This window comes from Macaca nemestrina, chromosome 15 (assembly GCF_043159975.1).
Source record: "Macaca nemestrina isolate mMacNem1 chromosome 15, mMacNem.hap1, whole genome shotgun sequence".
In the NCBI taxonomy this organism is placed as follows: Eukaryota; Metazoa; Chordata; class Mammalia; order Primates; family Cercopithecidae; genus Macaca; species Macaca nemestrina.
In genome coordinates this window covers 38,812,859-38,830,696 of record NC_092139.1, presented here as the reverse complement: position 1 = coordinate 38,830,696, position 17,838 = coordinate 38,812,859, and the positions used below count along the sequence as shown (strand labels likewise).

The 17,838-nt window shown below is 43.5% G+C and overlaps 1 protein-coding gene and 1 non-coding gene across 3 annotated transcripts; both read left to right on the top strand.

Moving 5' to 3' along the window:
• The first annotated feature begins 106 nt into the window (after positions 1–106).
• On the top strand, positions 107–16,713 carry LOC105481561 (proliferating cell nuclear antigen). Of its 2 annotated transcripts, none has more exons than XM_011741212.2 (7): positions 107–240; positions 11,461–11,797; positions 12,510–12,607; positions 12,699–12,766; positions 14,053–14,247; positions 16,103–16,226; positions 16,308–16,713. In XM_011741212.2, the coding sequence occupies exons 2-7, from the start codon at positions 11,577–11,579 to the stop codon at positions 16,385–16,387; spliced, it is 786 nt and encodes a 261-aa protein (XP_011739514.1). In that variant the 5' UTR covers positions 107–240; positions 11,461–11,576; the 3' UTR covers positions 16,388–16,713. The 2 variants fall into 2 exon arrangements, with proteins under 2 accessions (XP_011739514.1, XP_011739515.1); XM_011741213.3 differs by lacking the exon at positions 107–240 and adding an exon at positions 4,719–4,797.
• LOC112426635 (small nucleolar RNA SNORA26) lies at positions 9,412–9,534 on the top strand. The gene has a single exon (XR_003018009.1). It is a non-coding gene; the product is annotated as a small nucleolar RNA SNORA26 (small nucleolar RNA).
• Positions 16,714–17,838: the final 1,125 nt, after the last annotated feature.

The window sequence follows — 17,838 nt, the reverse complement described above, 5'->3', positions numbered from 1 at the left end:
GGGAGGCGGGGCGACGGGGGCGGGGCGGAGCAGAGTCGAGAGGCGCACATTGGACGGCACCGCCAGGGCCGGGAAAAGGCGTGCGTTTCAGAGTGCGATTAGCCAATGGGAGCTCCCGCTTGACCACGGATGGCCGGAGCTGGCGCCCTGGTTCTGGAGGTGACGGGTTACAGAAGGCGAGAGGCGCCACCCGGAGGACAAATGCTTGCTGACCTGGGCCAGGGCTCTTCCCTTACGCAAGTAAGTAGATGTTATTTAGGTCGAATGGAGAGGCCAGGTGAGCCGACCTGATTAAGAGCATTTTATCACCTATCACATGATGAGAAATGAAACCCACACTTCAATCTGCGTTGCTTTGCCAAGCGGTCGCTAGTACTTATTGAGCGCTAATTGTATACTAGGCACTGAGCTGAGTAATTTCTTTAGTTGGCTTATTTCATTTAATCCACACATGGCTTGGAAGTGGGTATGATTTGCATTTTACAGTTAAGATCTTCCTCAGTGTTTTTTTGTTGTTGTTGTTGTTGGTTAGTTGGTTGGTTTGGTTGGTTTTTTTTTTTTTTTTTTTTTTTTTTTGAGACGGAGTCTCGCTTTGTCGCCCAGGCTGGAGTGCAGTGACGTGATCTCGGCAAGCTCCGCCTCCCGGGTTCAAGCAATTCCAAGGCGTGCATCACCACGCCTGGCTAACTTTTGTATTTTTAGTAGAGACGGGGTTTCACCATATTTGTCGGGCTGGTCTCAAACTCCTGACCTCAGGTGATCCGTCCGCCTCGGCTTCCCAAAGTGCTGGAATTACAGGCATGAGCCACCGCGCCCCGCCCTTCCTCAGTTTTTCAAATTTGTCTTCTGGACTATGGAAAGACCTTTTTTGGGACAGAAGTGCTGTCTACTTTGTTTACTGTGCATCATGTATGCCTTTGACACATCCATCTTAAGTACTTGGATGGATTTAAAACTTTTAAAAGGACCTTAGCCAAGGTCTCCCTGCTAGAAAGTGCCTAGCAAGAATTAGAACACAAATAGGTTTGTTACCAGCCGACACTCTAACGACCATATTATACTGCCTGCCTGAATTTATTAAAATTTGTGTTGCGGCCGGGCGCGGTGGCTCAAGCCTGTAATCCCAGCACTTTGGGAGGCCGAGGCGGGTGGATCACGAGGTCAGGAGATCGAGACTATCCTGGCTAACATGGTGAAACCCCGTCTCTACTAAAAATACAAAAAACTAGCCGGGCGTGGTGGCGGGCGCCTGTAGTCTCAGCTACTTGGGAGGCTGAGGCGGGAGAATGGCGTGAACCCGGGAGGCGGAGCTTGCAGTGAGCCGAGATCACGCCACTGCACTCCAGCCTGGGAGACACAGCGAGACTCCGTCTCAAAAAAAAAAAAAAAGGCCGGGCGCGGTGGCTCAAGCCTGTAATCCCAGCACTTTGGGAGGCCGAGATGGGCGGATCACGAGGTCAGGAGATCGAGAGACGATCCCGGCTAACACGGTGAAACCCCGTCTCTACTAAAAAATACAAAAAAATAGCCGGGCGAGGTGGCGGGCGCCTGTAGTCCCAGCTACTCGGGAGGCTGAGGCAGGAGAATGGCGTAAACCCGGGAGGCGGAGCTTGCAGTGAGCTGAGATCCGGCCACTGCACTCCAGCCTGGGTGACAGAGCAAGACTCCGTCTCAAAAAAAAAAAAAAAAAAAAAAAAAATTTGTGTTGCTCCAGCATTGCCTTTGGTGTTTCCTGTTCTTTTCTATTCACTGCCCCGTAAGTGATGTAAAACACGTATAACATTGGGTCCCCAGTTTAAGCATATTGTAATCTCACAATGAGACACTTGCACACAAAAGAATTGCAATTTCCTTTTTTAAAAAATATAATTTTACATTTTTGTTATTTTCAATTTTTAAATTTTAATTAATTTATTTCTCTCTCTCTCTCTTTTTTTTTGAGACGGAGTCTCCCTCTGTTGCCCAGGTTGGAGTGCAGTGGCGCAATCGCGGCTCACTGCAAGCTCCGCCTCCCGGGTTCACGCCATTCTCCTGCCTCAGCCTCCTGAGTAGCTGGGACTACAGGCGCCGCCAGCAGGCCCAGCTAATTTTTTTGTATTTTTAGTAGAGACGGGGTTTCACCGTGTTAGCCAGTATGGTCTCGATTTCCTGACCTCGTAATCCGCCCGCCTCGGCCTCCCAAAGTGCTGAGATTACAGGCGTGAGCCACCGCGCCCCGCCTATTTCTCTCTTTTTTTTTTTTTAGAGACAGGGTCTCGCTATGTTGCCCAAACTGGTCTTGAACTCCTGGGTTCAAGAGATCCTCCTACCCGGGTCTCCCAAAGTGCTGGGATTATAGGCATGAGCTACCACACCTGGCTAAAATCTCCTATTGGTAATTTTGACCTGAACTGTGAGTTTTGGGGCAGGTAGTGAGAATTCCAAAAACAGCATTATATATTCCTGGTTTCTATGTGAGTATATTCCCGAGTAGCTTGGGCTATAGGTGGGCAGCACCACAGCCAGCTAAGTTTTAAATTTTTGTGTAGCAATGAAGTCTCACTTTATTACTCAGGCTGGTCTTAAACTCCTGGGCTCAAGCAATCCTCCCACATAGGCCTCCTAAAGTTCTGGGATTACAAGGATGAGCCACAGCATTCGAGCAAGATGATCGTCTAAGACAGGTGAAGATGTTAGTGTCTAGAACTTCACCTTTAGGGGCACATAGTTATGAAAGGTCATATCTAAGTGAGTGTCATGTCAGTCCTTCTAGAAACTCAGCTGTTCCTTTTCAAATCCAGCCTAATAAAAGGAGGTTTGGAGAACCAATGCACGTAAGTCAGAATTATAGAATGCACAGTGTGATTACTAGGATGGATAATATCCTAAAATGTGCTCTGAACAAACTTCTCATCCATTACACTCAGCCCTCTCAGGTTAATGGAACTCAGATCAAGTATATTCCTGAAGCCAGTGGATGGAAGTCTGGCGGAAGTCATACTAATAGGCCTTTAGGCAAGCCTTAGGGCCTTTCTCTCTTTTTTTTTTTTTTTTCTTTTTTTTTTGAGACAGAGTTTCACTTTTGTTGCTCAGGCTGGAGTGCAGTGGCATGATCTCGGCTCACTGCACCTCTGCCTCCTGGGTTCAAGCGATTCTCCTGCCTCAGCCTCTGTAGTAGTTGGGATTACAGGTGCACACCACCACACCTGGATAATTTTTTGTGTATTTTAGTAGAAACGGGGTTTCACCATGTTGGCCAGGCTGGTCTTGAACTCTTGACCTCGTGATCTGCCCGCCTCAGCCTCACAAAGTGCTGGGATTACAGATGTGAGCCACCACGCCCGGTCAGGCCTTTCTCTTAATTGTAGAAAGAAATTAAAAGTAAAAGTCTCCCTCCACCTTCAGCTAAAAGAATTTTGTTACTTTACACTACCTTGCACCTCCTCTGTTCTTGATTTTTCTGTTATGTTACTTATATTAACTTTTTCCTCCAGGCTTGGGGCACATCTTGTACACAGTGATTTCTTTTCATTGCACTCCTTGGTTAGTTTCATTATTTTTAGATGCTATGTTGATTAACAGAAGTCACTAGCATGGGATTCCTGGTCCCCCAGAATATGCAGGCTGACTGCAAGCTCAGTATAACTGGGCAGCTATTGCTATAGCTATTATAATTCTATAATGAAAACACCTTCCTTCATCTTGATACTGGAAAACTACAATGGTACAAGTGGCATGACAATTCTTCAGTTCCCTGAATAGTGATTTCCCTTCTTTTAAGAGGGGAAGAATTGTCACTAAACATTCCTTGAACACTAAACAATAAATTCATTGAAAAAGAATTTCTTTTTGTTTTTTTGTTTTGTTTTTTGAGACAAGGTGTCTCACTCCATCCCCCCAGCTGGAGTGCAGTGGGGCATGATCTCAACTCACTGCAACCGCTGCCTCCCCGGTTCAAGCTATTTTCCCACCTCAGCCTCCCAAACAGCTGGGAGGACAGACATGTGCCACCACGCCTGGCAGATTTTTGTATTTTTAATAGAAATGGGGTTTCACCATGTTAGCCAGGCTTGTCTTGAACCCCTGACCTCAAGTGATCCACCTGCCTCAGCCTCACATAGTGCTGGGATTACAGGTGTGAGCCACCGTGACTGGTCTGAAGAATTGTTGATACACAAAATCAGGCTTTATCTGATCTGCTCTTTCTCTTGCCCCTTATATTGCCTTTCTAGTTCTTAGTTTGAGAAATGTTTTCAGATAGCTAAAACTTCTTATTCAGTTTAATGAAATGACATACAAAGTGAAAGTGAGAATAAGCTATGCAGAATTGTCTAACTTGTTTTTTTGAGGCAGGATCTTGCTCTGTCGCCCAGGCTGGAGTGCAGTAGCACAATCACAGCTGAACTCACTGCCCGGTCTTGAGTTACCTTCCCACTTCAGCCTCCCGAATAACTGGGACTACAGGCGCCATCACTACACCCAATTAATTTTTGTTTTTTGTATAGAGATGGAGTCTTGCCATGTTGCCCAGGCTGGTCTCGAAATCCTGGGCTCCAGGGATCCACCAACCTTGGCTTCCCACAGTGCTGGGATTAGAGGGGTGAACCACCATGCCCAGCTTTGTCAAACTTCTTACAGCTTCAAAAAATGCAAATCCTGCACTCCCATAAACCTACAGGCCTATTAGATTATGACATATAGAATCTGAATGATGTCAGTCTTCTCTCTGACAAACTGGAGGCCTCACTTTTTCGAACCAGTACTCTACATGGTGATTTTAAGCACAAATATTCATCTATTGACCACACATGCTGTAAGGTACGTCTCCGTCCTGATTATTCATTAGAATTACCTGGACAAGGCTGGGCGCACTAGCTCATGCCTGTAATCCCATCACTTTGGGAGGCCAAGGTGGGTGAATCACTTGAGGTCAGGAGTTCGAGACCAGCCTGGCCAACATGGCAAAACCCCGTCTCTACTAGAAATACAAAAATTAGCTGGCCTTGATGGTGGGAACCTGTAATCTCAGCTACTCGGGAGGCTGAGGCAGAAAAATGGCTAGAACCCAGGAGGCAGATGTTGCAGTGAGCAGAGATCACGCCACAGCACTGCAGCCTGGGCAACTCCATCTCAAAAAAAAAAAAAGAATTATCTGGACAGCTGCTAAAACTACTGATGGAGGGGCCACCCTAAAGTAAGTAAGAATTTCTGGAGGAGGGCCGAGTGGAATAGACTTTTTTTAAGCTCCCCAGGTGAGTCTCAAGTGCAGCCAGGATTGAGAATAATTCTGATACATATTACCTTGTGAAGAAATTTGCCAGATACTACATAAAATACTTTACAGCATTTTCTCTCAGTATTCATTTTCTGATCAACAATACATTTTTACTGAAAAAAGTATAGAAAACTACAAAAAGGTACAAGAAAAAATTAAAATTATTTGTGGCACCATCAGTCACAGATGTTAATATTTATATTCTTGCTTTTCCATTCCATTTACTGTACACATATACCTAGATATAACAGTTTTAGAAAATTGGAATATCTTTGTTTATTCTGTTTCATAATGTGATTTTTCTCTTTATCGTTAAATGCCTTTTGCAAATGGTACTTTAGAGGCTATACAATATTCCGTCTTACAAATTTATCATAATTTACCTAACAAATGCAAATATTGTTAGACCTTAAGGTTATGTCCAATTTCTGGGGAATTATTAATAATTCTGTAAGAGGCCAGACATGCTGGCTCATGCCTGCAATCCCAGCACTTTGGGATGCAAAGGTGGGAGGATCGTTTGAGCCCAAGAGTTTGAGATCAGCCTGGGCAACATGGTGAAACTCTATCTCTACAAAAAGTACAGAAAATTAGCTGGGATAGTGGTGTGCACCTGTAGTCCCAGCTAATTGGAAGGCTGAGGTGGGAGGATCACCTGAGCCCGGAAAGTCAAAGCTGTGGTGAACCAAGATTGTGCCACTGTACCTCAGCCTGGATGACAGAGTGAGAAACTGTCTCAAAAATAATAATCATCATCATAATTCTGTAAAAAACTTTTTTTTTTTTTTTTTTTTTGAGACACTGTCTTGCCCTGTTAGCCAGGCTGGAGGGAAGTAGTACTATCTTGGCTCACTGCAACCTCCGCCTCCCAGGTTCAAGCAATTCATGCCTCAGCCTCCTGAGTAGCTGAGATTACAGGTGTGTGCCATCACGCCCAGCTAATGTTTGTACTTGTAGTAGAGACAGGGATTCACCATGTTGGCCAGGCTGGTCTGGAACTCCTGACCTCAAGCAGTCTGCCCTCCTTGGTCTCCCAAAGTGCTGCGATAAAAGTGCTGCGATTACAGGCATGAGCCACCATGCCCAGCCAAGAAACATTCTTTTGTTGTTGGTGGTTTTTTTTTTTTTTTTTTGAGATAGAATCTCGCTCTGTTGCCCAGGCTGAAGTACAATGGCGTGATCTTGGCTCATTGCAACCTCCACCTCCCGAGTTCAAGCGATTCTCCTACCTTAGCCTCCCGAGTAGCTGGGATTACAGGCGTCTGCCACAACGCCTGGCTAATTTTTGTATTTTTAGTAGAGATGGGGTTTCACCATGTTGGCCAGGCTGGTCTCAAACTCCTGACCTCAGGTGATCTGCCCACCTGGGCCTCCCAAAGTGCTGAGATTACAGCCGCGAGCCCCTGCACCTGGCCCAAGAAACATTCTTAAGCATGCTTGATCTTGGTAAGTTCCCCTGATTTCTTCCGTAGGAAAAAAACCTAGAGATTGAATTTCTCTGTCTAAGAATAAGTAAAATTCTAAGGCTTTTGATACACTTTTCTAAGTTTCCACCAGAAAAATTATACCAATGTATACTCCCACTTGCAATGTATTAAAGTGCCTACTTCCTTGAATCCTTCCTAACACACTGGGTGTTCACATGATTTTAATAGGTTTAATTCGATAGGTTAAAATTCTGTCTCCATTGAATTTACATTTCTTTGCTTATTAATGTGGCTAATAAACTTTACTTATTTACTAAGACTAGGACTGGACAGTGGAGGCCAGATACCTCTGGCTTTTTGTTTAGATGAATAAATTTTCTTTTTCTCTTAATCCATTCAAGTTGAGTCTCTGTCACTGAAACCTAAACTACACTAACCAATATAATCCTCTGAGGCATACTGAAGTCTTAAAACTTGTATAGTCATTCATTATGTTTTATGGGTTTTTTCTTATGTTTAGAACCCATAGGAAGATCTCATGAATATTTACCAAAATATTTTTCCATTTCCTACTGGGTTAAGATTTGAATTTGAATTATTTATCTAGAATTTATTCTAGTGAATAATTATCAGGAAAAGTCTTTTTTTTTTTTTTTTTTTTTTTTGAGATGGAGGCTTGCTCTGTCACCCAGGCTGGAGTGCAGTGGCGCAATCTCGGTTCACTGCAACCTCCGCATCCCAGGTTCAAGCAATTCTCCTGCCTCAGCCTCCCTAGTAGCTGGAATTGCAGGCGTGCACCACCACGCCCAGCTAATTTTTGTATTTTTAGTAGAGATGGTTTCACCATGTTGGCCTGGCTGATCTTGAACTCCTGACCTCAGATGATCCACCTACCTCAGCCTCCCAAAGTTCTGGGATTACAGGCATGAGCCACCATGCCCATCCAGAAAAGTCTACAGCTTTTATTCTTTTCTAATAGTTTTAACCAATTATCTGATCAAAATTTACTTCATTCTTCCACTGATCCAATAGTACCTTTACTCTATGTTAAAGTAGCCGCTTAAAATGTAAATTGGATCACATCAAAGACCTGCTGCTGACCACATTCCCTTGCACTTTTAGAGAGCCTACAAAGTCCTGCAAGAGCTCACCCCAGCCTCTCTGCAACCTCACATTGCACCACTCTTGCTTCAGACACATCAGTCTGAGTTCCACATCAAACTTGTCTGAATATATTCCAAGTATGCTGACCTTTATAATCATGCTATTCTCTCAGCCTAGAAAGCTTTCTTCCAACTCTCCAAACAGCTGCCTTCTCTGATAAGATGCTACCTCCTCAGAGAGGCCTTCTCTGACCACAGTCATAGGCATGTTTATGTCCTCATTTCAGTTTAACATAAAATTAACGTAACTGTACACCTCTTTATCATCTGACAGTTTTAGGAGCACATCACTTCTATAATAGCAGAAATAAACAGATTCACGTACATCGCGGGTCCCACATGGGTAGAGTTTAATTGACATTAAAATGTCTTCAAATCTATTACACTGTGATTTGGCATTAAACCAAAATGATATTATGTAAGCAGACAGAACTGAAACAGAGTAGTGGAGCATATGCATTTGTTTTTAGTGAAGCAAATGTTCCTCACTGGAGGAATGAACACATTCCACATTTTGCAAAGGAACTGAGATTTTAACGGACCCAAGAAAGGAAAATACCCACAAACAGATGATGCCGTATTATGTTTTGCTATTGAGATGTATGCAAATGGATAGTCCATCACACATAAAGCAAGAAAGTGCCAACATCAAAACTTACAAATGAGTAGCAGAGGCTTGCAAGAAATTCGAGAGACAATAGAATAGCACTATTGAAAAATGCTGCATCATCAATACCCTTGACAACACAGAGTAGGATATTATACAGAAAAACAGCAGTATCAGCAACTGAGTGGAGAAACAGTAGGCATGTCTTAATATTTTTAAAGTCTAAAAGTTATTTTAAAACAAAATAGACCTGACGTGGTGGCTCACGCCTGTAATCCCAGCACTTTGGGAGGCCGAGGCAGGCAGATCACATGAGGTCAGGAGCTCAAGACCAACATGGCGAAACCCCGTCTCTACTAAAAATACAAAAATTAGCCGGGTGCGATGGCGCTTGCCTGTAATCCTAGCTACTCGGGAGGCTGAGGCATGAGAATTGCCTGAACCCAGGAGGCGGACGTTGCGGTTAGCCAAGATCGCACCAGTGCACTCCAGCCTGAATGACAGAGCGAGATTCCGTCTCAAAAAAAAAAAAGGAAAAAAAGAAATTCTAAGTGATAAAGCATTGTATAACAGTTTGAGGCTGGGCACAGTGGCTCATGCCTGTAATCTCACACTTTGGGAGACCGACTGGGAAGATCGCTTGAGCCCAGGAGTTGGAAACCAGCCAGAGCAACATAGTGGGACTTCTTCCCTACAAAAACATTTAAAAATTAGCCAGGTACAGTGGTGCACCCCTGTAGTCACAGCTATTTGGGAAGCAGGAGGATCCTTCGGGCCTAGAAGTTGGAGGTGGCAGTGAGCAGTGATCTTGCCACTGCACTCCATCCTGGGTGTCAAAAGGAGACCCCCCTCTCTAAAAAATAATAGTTTGACAGTTTTCTTTCTTGTGCTACATAAAATAATTGTACACATTACAATTGAAGGCATCTTATAATAGAAATACCAGAAATGCCCTTTCCTGTTCCTTTTTAAGGCTGACCCAGTGCTCTAAGAGGCTGATACAGAAGGATAAAGTTAAGTCTCCACAAAACCCAGGGAAGAGACTGTGAAACTCCTCTTAGAACCTTGTATGGAGTCATAGCCGAACTAGGAAAAAAAAAAAAAAAGGAAAGAAAGGCATTCCAGAGATAAAGAATAGACTAAGGAGAGGAGATACTTGAAGCCATAATGATTGAGAATATGTAAGACTTGAAATGAATCTTCAGTTCCTTCAACAAGATAAATAAAACTAAATCCATACCTAGATACGTGGTAGAAAAACTAAAGAATTCTACTGACCAAGATATTAAAAGTAACTAAAGAGAAATGGTGTAAACAAAGCAGGAGAGAAACAACAAACCCTGTCCATCCTGTAACAATTGAAATTTTCTGGCTGGGTGCAGTGGCTCACGCCTGTAATCCCAGCACTTTGGGAGGCCAAAGTGGGTGGATCACCTGAGGTCAGGTGTTCGAGACCAGCTTGGCCAACATGGTGAAACCCCCGTCTCTACTAAAAATGCAAAAATTAGCCAGGTGTAGTGGTAGGCACCTGTAATCCCAGCTACTTGGGAGGCTGAGACAGGAGAATTGCTTGAACCTGGGAGGCGGAGGTTTCAGTGAGCCGAGATAGCGCCACTGCAGTCCAGCCGGGGCAACAGAGCAAGACTCCGTCTCAAAAAAAAAAAATTGAATTTTTGACACAGATGAGCAATGATTAAAAAATGAGATTGCTAATATCTGTAGTTAGGAAAATAAAGATAAATGAGCATGTTCATACACAGTCTTGGCTAGAATGTAAATTGCAAACTTTTAGAGATTTAGTAACATTTATCAAAAATTTAGCCGGGCATGGTGGCACATGCCTGTAATCCCAGCACTTTGGGAGGCTGAGGCGGGTGATCACCTGAGGTTGGGAGTTCGAGACCAGCCTGGCCAACATGGTAAAACCCCGTCTCTACTAAAAAAAAAAAAAAAAAATTAGTCGGGCTTGGTGGTAGGCGCCTGTAATCCCAGCTACTCGGGAGGCTGAGGCAGGAGAATCATTTGAACCTGGGAGGCGGAGGTTGCAGTGAGCCGAGATCGCGCCACTGCACTCCAGCCTGAATGACAGAGCAGGACTCCATCTCAAAAAAAAAAAAGAAAAGAAAAGAAAAAAAAATTAAATGTGTACGCTCTTTGACTCAGCTGTATTACTTCAAGGAGTTGATAGCACCAAAATTGCCTAAGTGCTCAAAGGTGTTTGTAATTAACAGGAGATTGATAAGTTACATACATGTGATGCTATCTTTTAAAGAGGTACTGATATAAAAAAGATGTACGTGGCATAAAATTAAATGTACTTTATTAAGTACTTTTTCGAAGTGTTTACGGAATGAGTGCATTTTGAAAAAAAAAAGTGTATTCGAACTTTCAAAAAAGCTTTAAAAGCTTTATACAAGGAACGATTGAGTGATTATAAGAGCTGGCAGTGGAATGTTAAGAGGTGAGAGGGAGCTAACTTTAACATAACAATTCACCTCTTTATGGTGTGACACTTAGGAGCGCATCACTTCTGTAATTGAAAAATAAAGTGCATATTTGCAGCAGCTGTACTCTTCAGGCTACAAGGAGGCTTTTCCTCCCGGTAGGCTTGATTTGCTTTTCACTTTCACTTTCGTGGCTGGAAACTTTCTACCCACGGAACTGGAGGCTGAGGAGGCACCATAAAGCTGGGGCTTGACGAACCGGGGCCTGGGCCGGATCCCCACATATGCCCGGACTTGTTCAGTGGTCAGGTTCAGGAGTCAGGCGAAGAGGCGGGGAGACCTGCGGGATGCTGCCCCGCCCTGCACCCGCTTCCTCCAATGTATGTTCTAGGGGGCGGGCCTCGCGGGGAGCATCGGCACGATTGGCCCTAAATTCTAACCCGCCCAGGCTGTGGGCCGGGCAGCGTGGTGACGTCGCAACGCGGCGCAGGGTAAGAGCGCGCGCTGGCGGACGCGGCGGCATTAAACGGTTGCAGGCGTAGCAGACTGGTAGTTCTGTTTCTAGGTCTCAGCTTCTCGTCACGACGTTCGCCCGCTCGCTCTGAGGCTCCTGAAGCGGAAACCGGCTAGACTTTCCTCCTTCCCGCCTGCCTGTAGCCGCGTTGCTGCCACTCCGCCACCATGTTCGAGGCGCGCCTGGTCCAGGGCTCCATCCTGAAGAAGGTGTTGGAGGCCCTCAAGGACCTCATCAACGAGGCCTGCTGGGATATTAGCTCCAGCGGCGTAAATCTGCAGAGCATGGACTCGTCCCACGTCTCCTTGGTGCAGCTCACCCTGCGGTCTGAGGGCTTCGACACCTACCGCTGCGACCGCAACCTGGCTATGGGCGTGAACCTCACCAGGTGAGCCTCGCGGCGCCGAGAAGCCGGCCCCGGCCCACCCCCACCTCCGGGGTTTGGCGGGATCGCTTCCGAGCCGAGCCCTCATTGGCTGGCGTGGACCATCCGCACCTTCTCATTGGCCTGCCATGCAGGGGGGTGGGGCCCAGCTGAGCGCGCGGTTCGGAAAAGCCCGCGCTGGCTGCTGCGCGAACCTGCTTTTTCGCGCCAAAGTCACAAAGCGGGTGGTGGCGGGAAAATGACTGGTTTTTCTGCAGTGCCAGGAACACTGCTCCAGAGCTTTTGCTCACTAAATCCTGTTGGCCTTGAATGGACGCTTTAGTTGTGGCTTTTTTGTTTCCGAGACGGTCTCGATGTGTTGGCCCGGGCTGGTCTCCAACTTCTGGGCTCAGGCGATCCTCCCGGCTCAGTCGCGATTGACTTTAAATGCTTTATAATGTGCCCTTGCGAGAAAAGTGTCAGCCTGTCATCCTACTTAGTGGCAGGAGATTGTTTCTATCCAGAAGGGAAACTGCTGGTGGTATTTTAGTATAAATACTGCCAGATGCATCCCAAAATGTCTGCATTAATATTCGCATCCTCCAGCAGTGCAATTACCCTCCACCAGTTCTGAGACGGCCTATGGGTGAGAGTGGTAACCCCTTCTAACTGCATTAGAAATACAGACCTTCAGTAGATGGTATTGATTTTAAACCATGTGTCTCCTGTCTTCTAGTATGTCCAAAATACTAAAATGCGCCGGCAATGAAGATATCATTACACTAAGGGCTGAAGATAATGCGGATACCTTGGCGCTAGTATTTGAAGCACCCAGTAAGTCGTACCTTTTTACTGAGTTATGAAGCTACAGAAGATCAAAACTCTGTGCCAGTGTTTCTCAACAGCATTTGCTTTTTTTTGGTAGACCAGGAGAAAGTTTCAGACTATGAAATGAAGTTGATGGATTTGGATGTTGAACAACTTGGAATTCCAGTGAGTATCAGTTTCTGATTGTAGCGACGGCTGTACACAGGCATGAGAGTTATGTCATAGAATGTTGTTTATTTTTACAGACAGGGTCTTCCTCTTTTCCCCAGGCTGGAGTGCAGTGGTGCCATATAGCTCACTGTAACCTGGGACTCCTGGGCTCAAGCAATCCACTTAGTCTCCTAAGTGGCTAGGAAGGACTACAGATCTGTCCCACCACGCCTGGCTAATTTTTTTATTTTTGTGTGTGGGTGTGGGGGCAGTCTTGCCCAGGCTGGTCTGGAACTCCTGGCCTCAATGATCCTCCTCCGTCAAGATAAGTTAATATAATTTAAGCCTACTTCATAACAGAACTTTTTCTAGAAACATATCTACTGGTGCATGTTTTAAAGAGATTTTAGTATTTGGATAGTTGTTTACCACAAGTCTAAAACTCACTGGTTAAATTTATTGTTTACTGCCAGTTGTCTATTTGCATTAATTTCCATGAACCTCTTTTAAAATGTGCTTCCTTCTAGGATGGTTGGTTTTGTTTTGTTTTGTTTTGTTTTTGAGGCGGAGTCTCGCTCTGTCGCCCAGGCTGGAGTGCTGTGGCCGGATCTCAGCTCACTGCAAGCTCTGCCACCCAGGTTTACGCCATTCTCCTGCCTCAGCTTCCCGAGTAGCTGGGACTACAGGCGCCCACCACCTCGCCCGGCTAGTTTTTTTTTTTTTTTTTTGTTTTTTTTTTTTTTTTTTTTTTTTGTATTTTTTAGTAGAGACGGGGTTTCACCAGGTTAGCCAGGATGGTCTCGATCTCCTGACCTTGTGATCCGCCTGTCTCGGCCTTCCAAAGTGCTGGGATTACAGGCTTGAGCCACCGCGCCCGGCCCGATGCTTGGTTTTTATTAAGTGGGTTTGAAAGCTATCTTAGAAGAAATGTATCCAGGTTAGGTTTATAAACACCAAAGGAGAGAAGAAATGTTGGAATGTTGAAAATGCCTAATATCATATTCTCTCGTTTTCTTTTAGAAAATAGTTAGACCTGCTTGCGCCGTCATCATTTCTGTGGCATACTCTAATGTTCTCTTACTTTATCCCTGGAGGATGAGGAGGAGGAGGCGCTTGTTCCCTGGGCAGTGCATTTCATAGCCATTTATTTTTTTTGAGTGGAGTTTGTTAAGAAATTACACGAGTCAGTAATCAGAAAATCTTGATTCTGAGTTGTTTAGATGTTGCCTTTTAAGAAAGTGAGGGTGCCAAATCATTAAATTTCTAACAATTAACTTTTGGAAAATTTTTGTTCTTAATAGGAACAAGAGTACAGCTGTGTAGTAAAGATGCCTTCTGGTGAATTTGCACGTATATGCCGAGATCTCAGCCATATTGGAGATGCTGTTGTAATTTCCTGTGCAAAAGACGGCGTGAAATTTTCTGCAAGTGGAGAACTTGGAAATGGAAACATTAAATTGTCACAGACAAGTAATGTCGATAAAGAGGAGGAAGCTGTAAGTAGTTTTTAAGTAAAAAAAATAGTTTGAAGAGAATTGTAATACTGCTTATTAGGTTAATTGCTAAAATTAAAAGTAGACAGAATTGGATCCCAAGTAATTTCTGAAAATTGAGATACTGTTGAAATCTGCAACTGATTTGTAAGTGTCATCCAATTTAGAATTGCAAGAAGGGAATACAAATTCAGCACGTGTACATACCACAGAACAATGGTTTATGGATCAAGCCCACACAGGCTCTTAAGGGTAGGATTGGGAAGCTAGGCATCTAACCTTTAGCTTTCTGGAGATATTTACTCTTACCAAATAAGCATAGAACAGCAACTCTATAGAAGGGTATGGTTAGGAGTAAAAGTCTACCTGTTAGGAGCACTTATGTAATCCTTATATTAGCGTACATGTTGTGGGTCCAATTGGTAGCCCATTTTAAAGGTGGAGAAGCAGGCTGAGCAATCTTAAGTGACAATTTAGCCAAAGTCACAGGCTGTAGGAATCAAAGGTTAAACAGGAAGACTTCTCACTAAGGCTAGAAAGCAGACTCCGTGCAACTTTGAGAGTATTTAGAGAGCCCTTGCTTAACCAAAATAGAAAAAATTAGCCGGGCATGGTGGTGCACACCTGTAACCCCAGCTACTCAGGCTGAGACAGGAGAATGACTTGAACTGAGGAAGTGGAGGTTGCAGTGAGCCCAGATCATGCCACTCCCCTCCAGGCTGGGTGACAGAGCAAGACTCCATCTTAAAAAAAAAAAAAAAAAAAACTCGGTAACCTGAGCATAAATTAAAACTTGGTAAATCAAGGACGAAGGTCCTAATCTCATAAGCTTGTTAGGATTAAATATGGTAACATTAAAGAGCTTAGCATATGCTGTGTGTGGCATATTACAAGCTTACAATAAATACTATATATTGCTTTCTTGTCCCTTGAATGGGTAGTCAACATTTAGTTTAAATAAAGTTGTAAAATTCAGTTGGAAGTTGTTTTTTTTTTTTATTAATAAAGGCTAGGAGCTGATTCTTTATCTGTTTCCTGAATCACATTTCCGCTCCTCTGCTAACCTTATTTTTTTCTTTTTCTGTTTTTCTTTGTTCTTGAGACAGGGTCTTGCTCTGTCCATCCAGGCTGGAGTGCAGTGGTGCAGTCATGGCTCACTACAGCCTCAAACTCCAGGGCTTAAGTTGATCCTCCTGCCTTGGTTTCCCTAGTAGCTGGGACTACAGGTGTGTGCCAACACACCTAGCCTGGTTTCCTCTAATTTCATTCTTCCCCTTCCATTACAGTCTATTTGTTGAAGAAATTAGATGATTTGTTAAGTTTTCCAGAGTTTGGATTTTGCTGATTGCATTCCTGTGTATACGTAAATTCTTCCACCCTGTGTCCTACAGACTGGTAGCTATAGCCCTGGAGCCTTGATGATATTCAGGATGTTTTGTTTCGGGCGGGGGTGAGAGAGCACGAATACTTTATAGGTGGTGGTGTGTGCCTCTAGTAGAAGGCACAAGGGGTCTGGATGTCTTCGCAGTGTTAGCAGCTATAATAGTCATTGTCTAGATCCATTAAGTCATTAGAGTTTGCAGAGCTGAAATTAATACGTTTTATTCATTTATTAGCTGCTTATCAGAAGAATTTCCATAAAGAAAAGCTTTCCCATATTATATAATTTGGTTATCTAAATTATAGGAAAGACGAGCTAGATACTCGATTCTTTTGCTTTACGCATCAGTCTTCAAAATTTTCATAGCTCCCTCCAAAGTGACTAATAAAAGTGTTTGTGGGTTTTTATAAATGCAAGCTAATAGATTGCAACTTTCTTGATGTTTTTCAATGATGAATCTTCTGTTTTCTCTTGTAGGTTACCATAGAGATGAATGAACCAGTTCAACTAACTTTTGCACTGAGGTACCTGAACTTCTTTACAAAAGCCACTCCACTCTCTTCAACGGTGACACTCAGTATGTCTGCAGATGTACCCCTTGGTAAGATAATAAATTTGAACCTTGTTTTGTAGGTAGTATATGTGATACTCCTCAGTAATTAACTATCTTCCGGTCTTTCAGTTGTAGAGTATAAAATTGCTGATATGGGACACTTGAAGTACTACTTGGCTCCCAAGATCGAGGATGAAGAAGGATCTTAGGCATTCTTAAAATTCAAGAAAATAAAACTAAGCTCTTTGAGAACTGCTTCTGAGATGCCAGCATATACTGAAGTCTTTTCTGTCACCAAATTTGTACTTTTAAGTACATATGTAGATATTGTTTTCTGTAAATAACCTATTTTTTTCTCTATTCTCTGCAATTTGTTTAAAGAATAAAGTCCAAAGTCAGATCTGGTCTAGTTAACCTAGAAGTATTTTTGTCTCTTAGAAATACATGTGATTTTTATAATACAAGAGGGTCTTGACTCTAAATGCAGTTTTAGAATTGTTTTTGAATTTAAATAAAGTTACTTGAATTTCAAACATCACAGGGCAGTGCCTTCATTTTGACCAGGACTGTTGGAAGTATCCTACTGAATTCCCAGCTACAGCTACCCTTTCATGTAAATGGTTTTTCAGTTTAGAGCAGCCTGATGGAGATCAAAAGGATTTCAAATACAGTAGGTTACTAGATATTTTAGGGGGATTTGCTTGTCAAACTTGTTATTCCAATTTGAGGACAAGGAACAAGTGAGAGTAGTACAAATCCTGTGTATTTCATTTTACTTGGCAAAAGTTAATACTCTTCAGAAGCTTCGTGTACCCAAAGTCTTGTTGGCTTTATAAGGATGTTAATGGAGTGTTTCTTTTTAGCCTAGGGAGTCCTACAAGAGTCTTTGATGTTTCAGTAGATCTGTAATGGGGCCCAAGGAGTATGGTTCTGCAAAATTTCTCTATTATAAATACACTTTTTGCAACTTCACTCACATAAAGGATGAAGATGTCTTAAATTCCATGGATGTTGGATCCACCAAGAAAGTGAAAAAGCCCTGAAGTTACGAAGAAAGACTTAAAAATATTCCCATTAATAGCTGTAAGATAACTGTGCTGTGTATTAATTTTTTGCGTGGTGCAGTGCCTCACACCTGTAATCCCAGCACTTTGGGAGGCAGGCGGATCAACTAAAGTCAGGAGTTTGAGACCAGCCTGGCCAACATGGTGAAACCCCATCTCTACTAAAAATGAAAAAAAAAAAAAACTAGCTAGGCATGGTGGCGCATGCCTGTAGTCCCAGCTACTTGGGAGGCTGAGGCAGGAGAATCGCTTAAACCCGGGAGGTGGAGGTTGCAGTGAGCCGCGATCATGCCACTGCACTCCAGCCTGGGCAAGAGTGAGACTCCATCTCAAAAATACATATTTTTGGCTGGTTTGATAGTAGTAGGTTATCAGAACTTACATTAGTGTCACTAAAGTAGGTATAAAACCCCCGCTGCTAAATTTGGCTTTAGAAAAAGCATTTTTTAAAATTGCTTTATCATAATCCTTTTTTCCAGTGCATTTTTGTTTGGTAGATTAAATGACTAGTTTCTTTATTAAATTACTTGGACTGAGTTCTAGTTACTGGACATGAGAATTAACCATGTCCAGTAGTAAGTATTCATTTTCCTACA

Coding starts and splice junctions, on each gene's coding strand:
- LOC105481561 (XM_011741212.2), top strand. CDS start 11,577: ATGTTCGAGGCGCGCCTGGTCCAGGGCTCCATCCTGAAGAAGGTGTTG. Junction 11,798..12,509: donor ATGGGCGTGAACCTCACCAG/GTGAGCCTCGCG, acceptor CCTGTCTTCTAG/TATGTCCAAAATACTAAAAT. Junction 12,608..12,698: donor GCTAGTATTTGAAGCACCCA/GTAAGTCGTACC, acceptor TTTTTTTGGTAG/ACCAGGAGAAAGTTTCAGAC.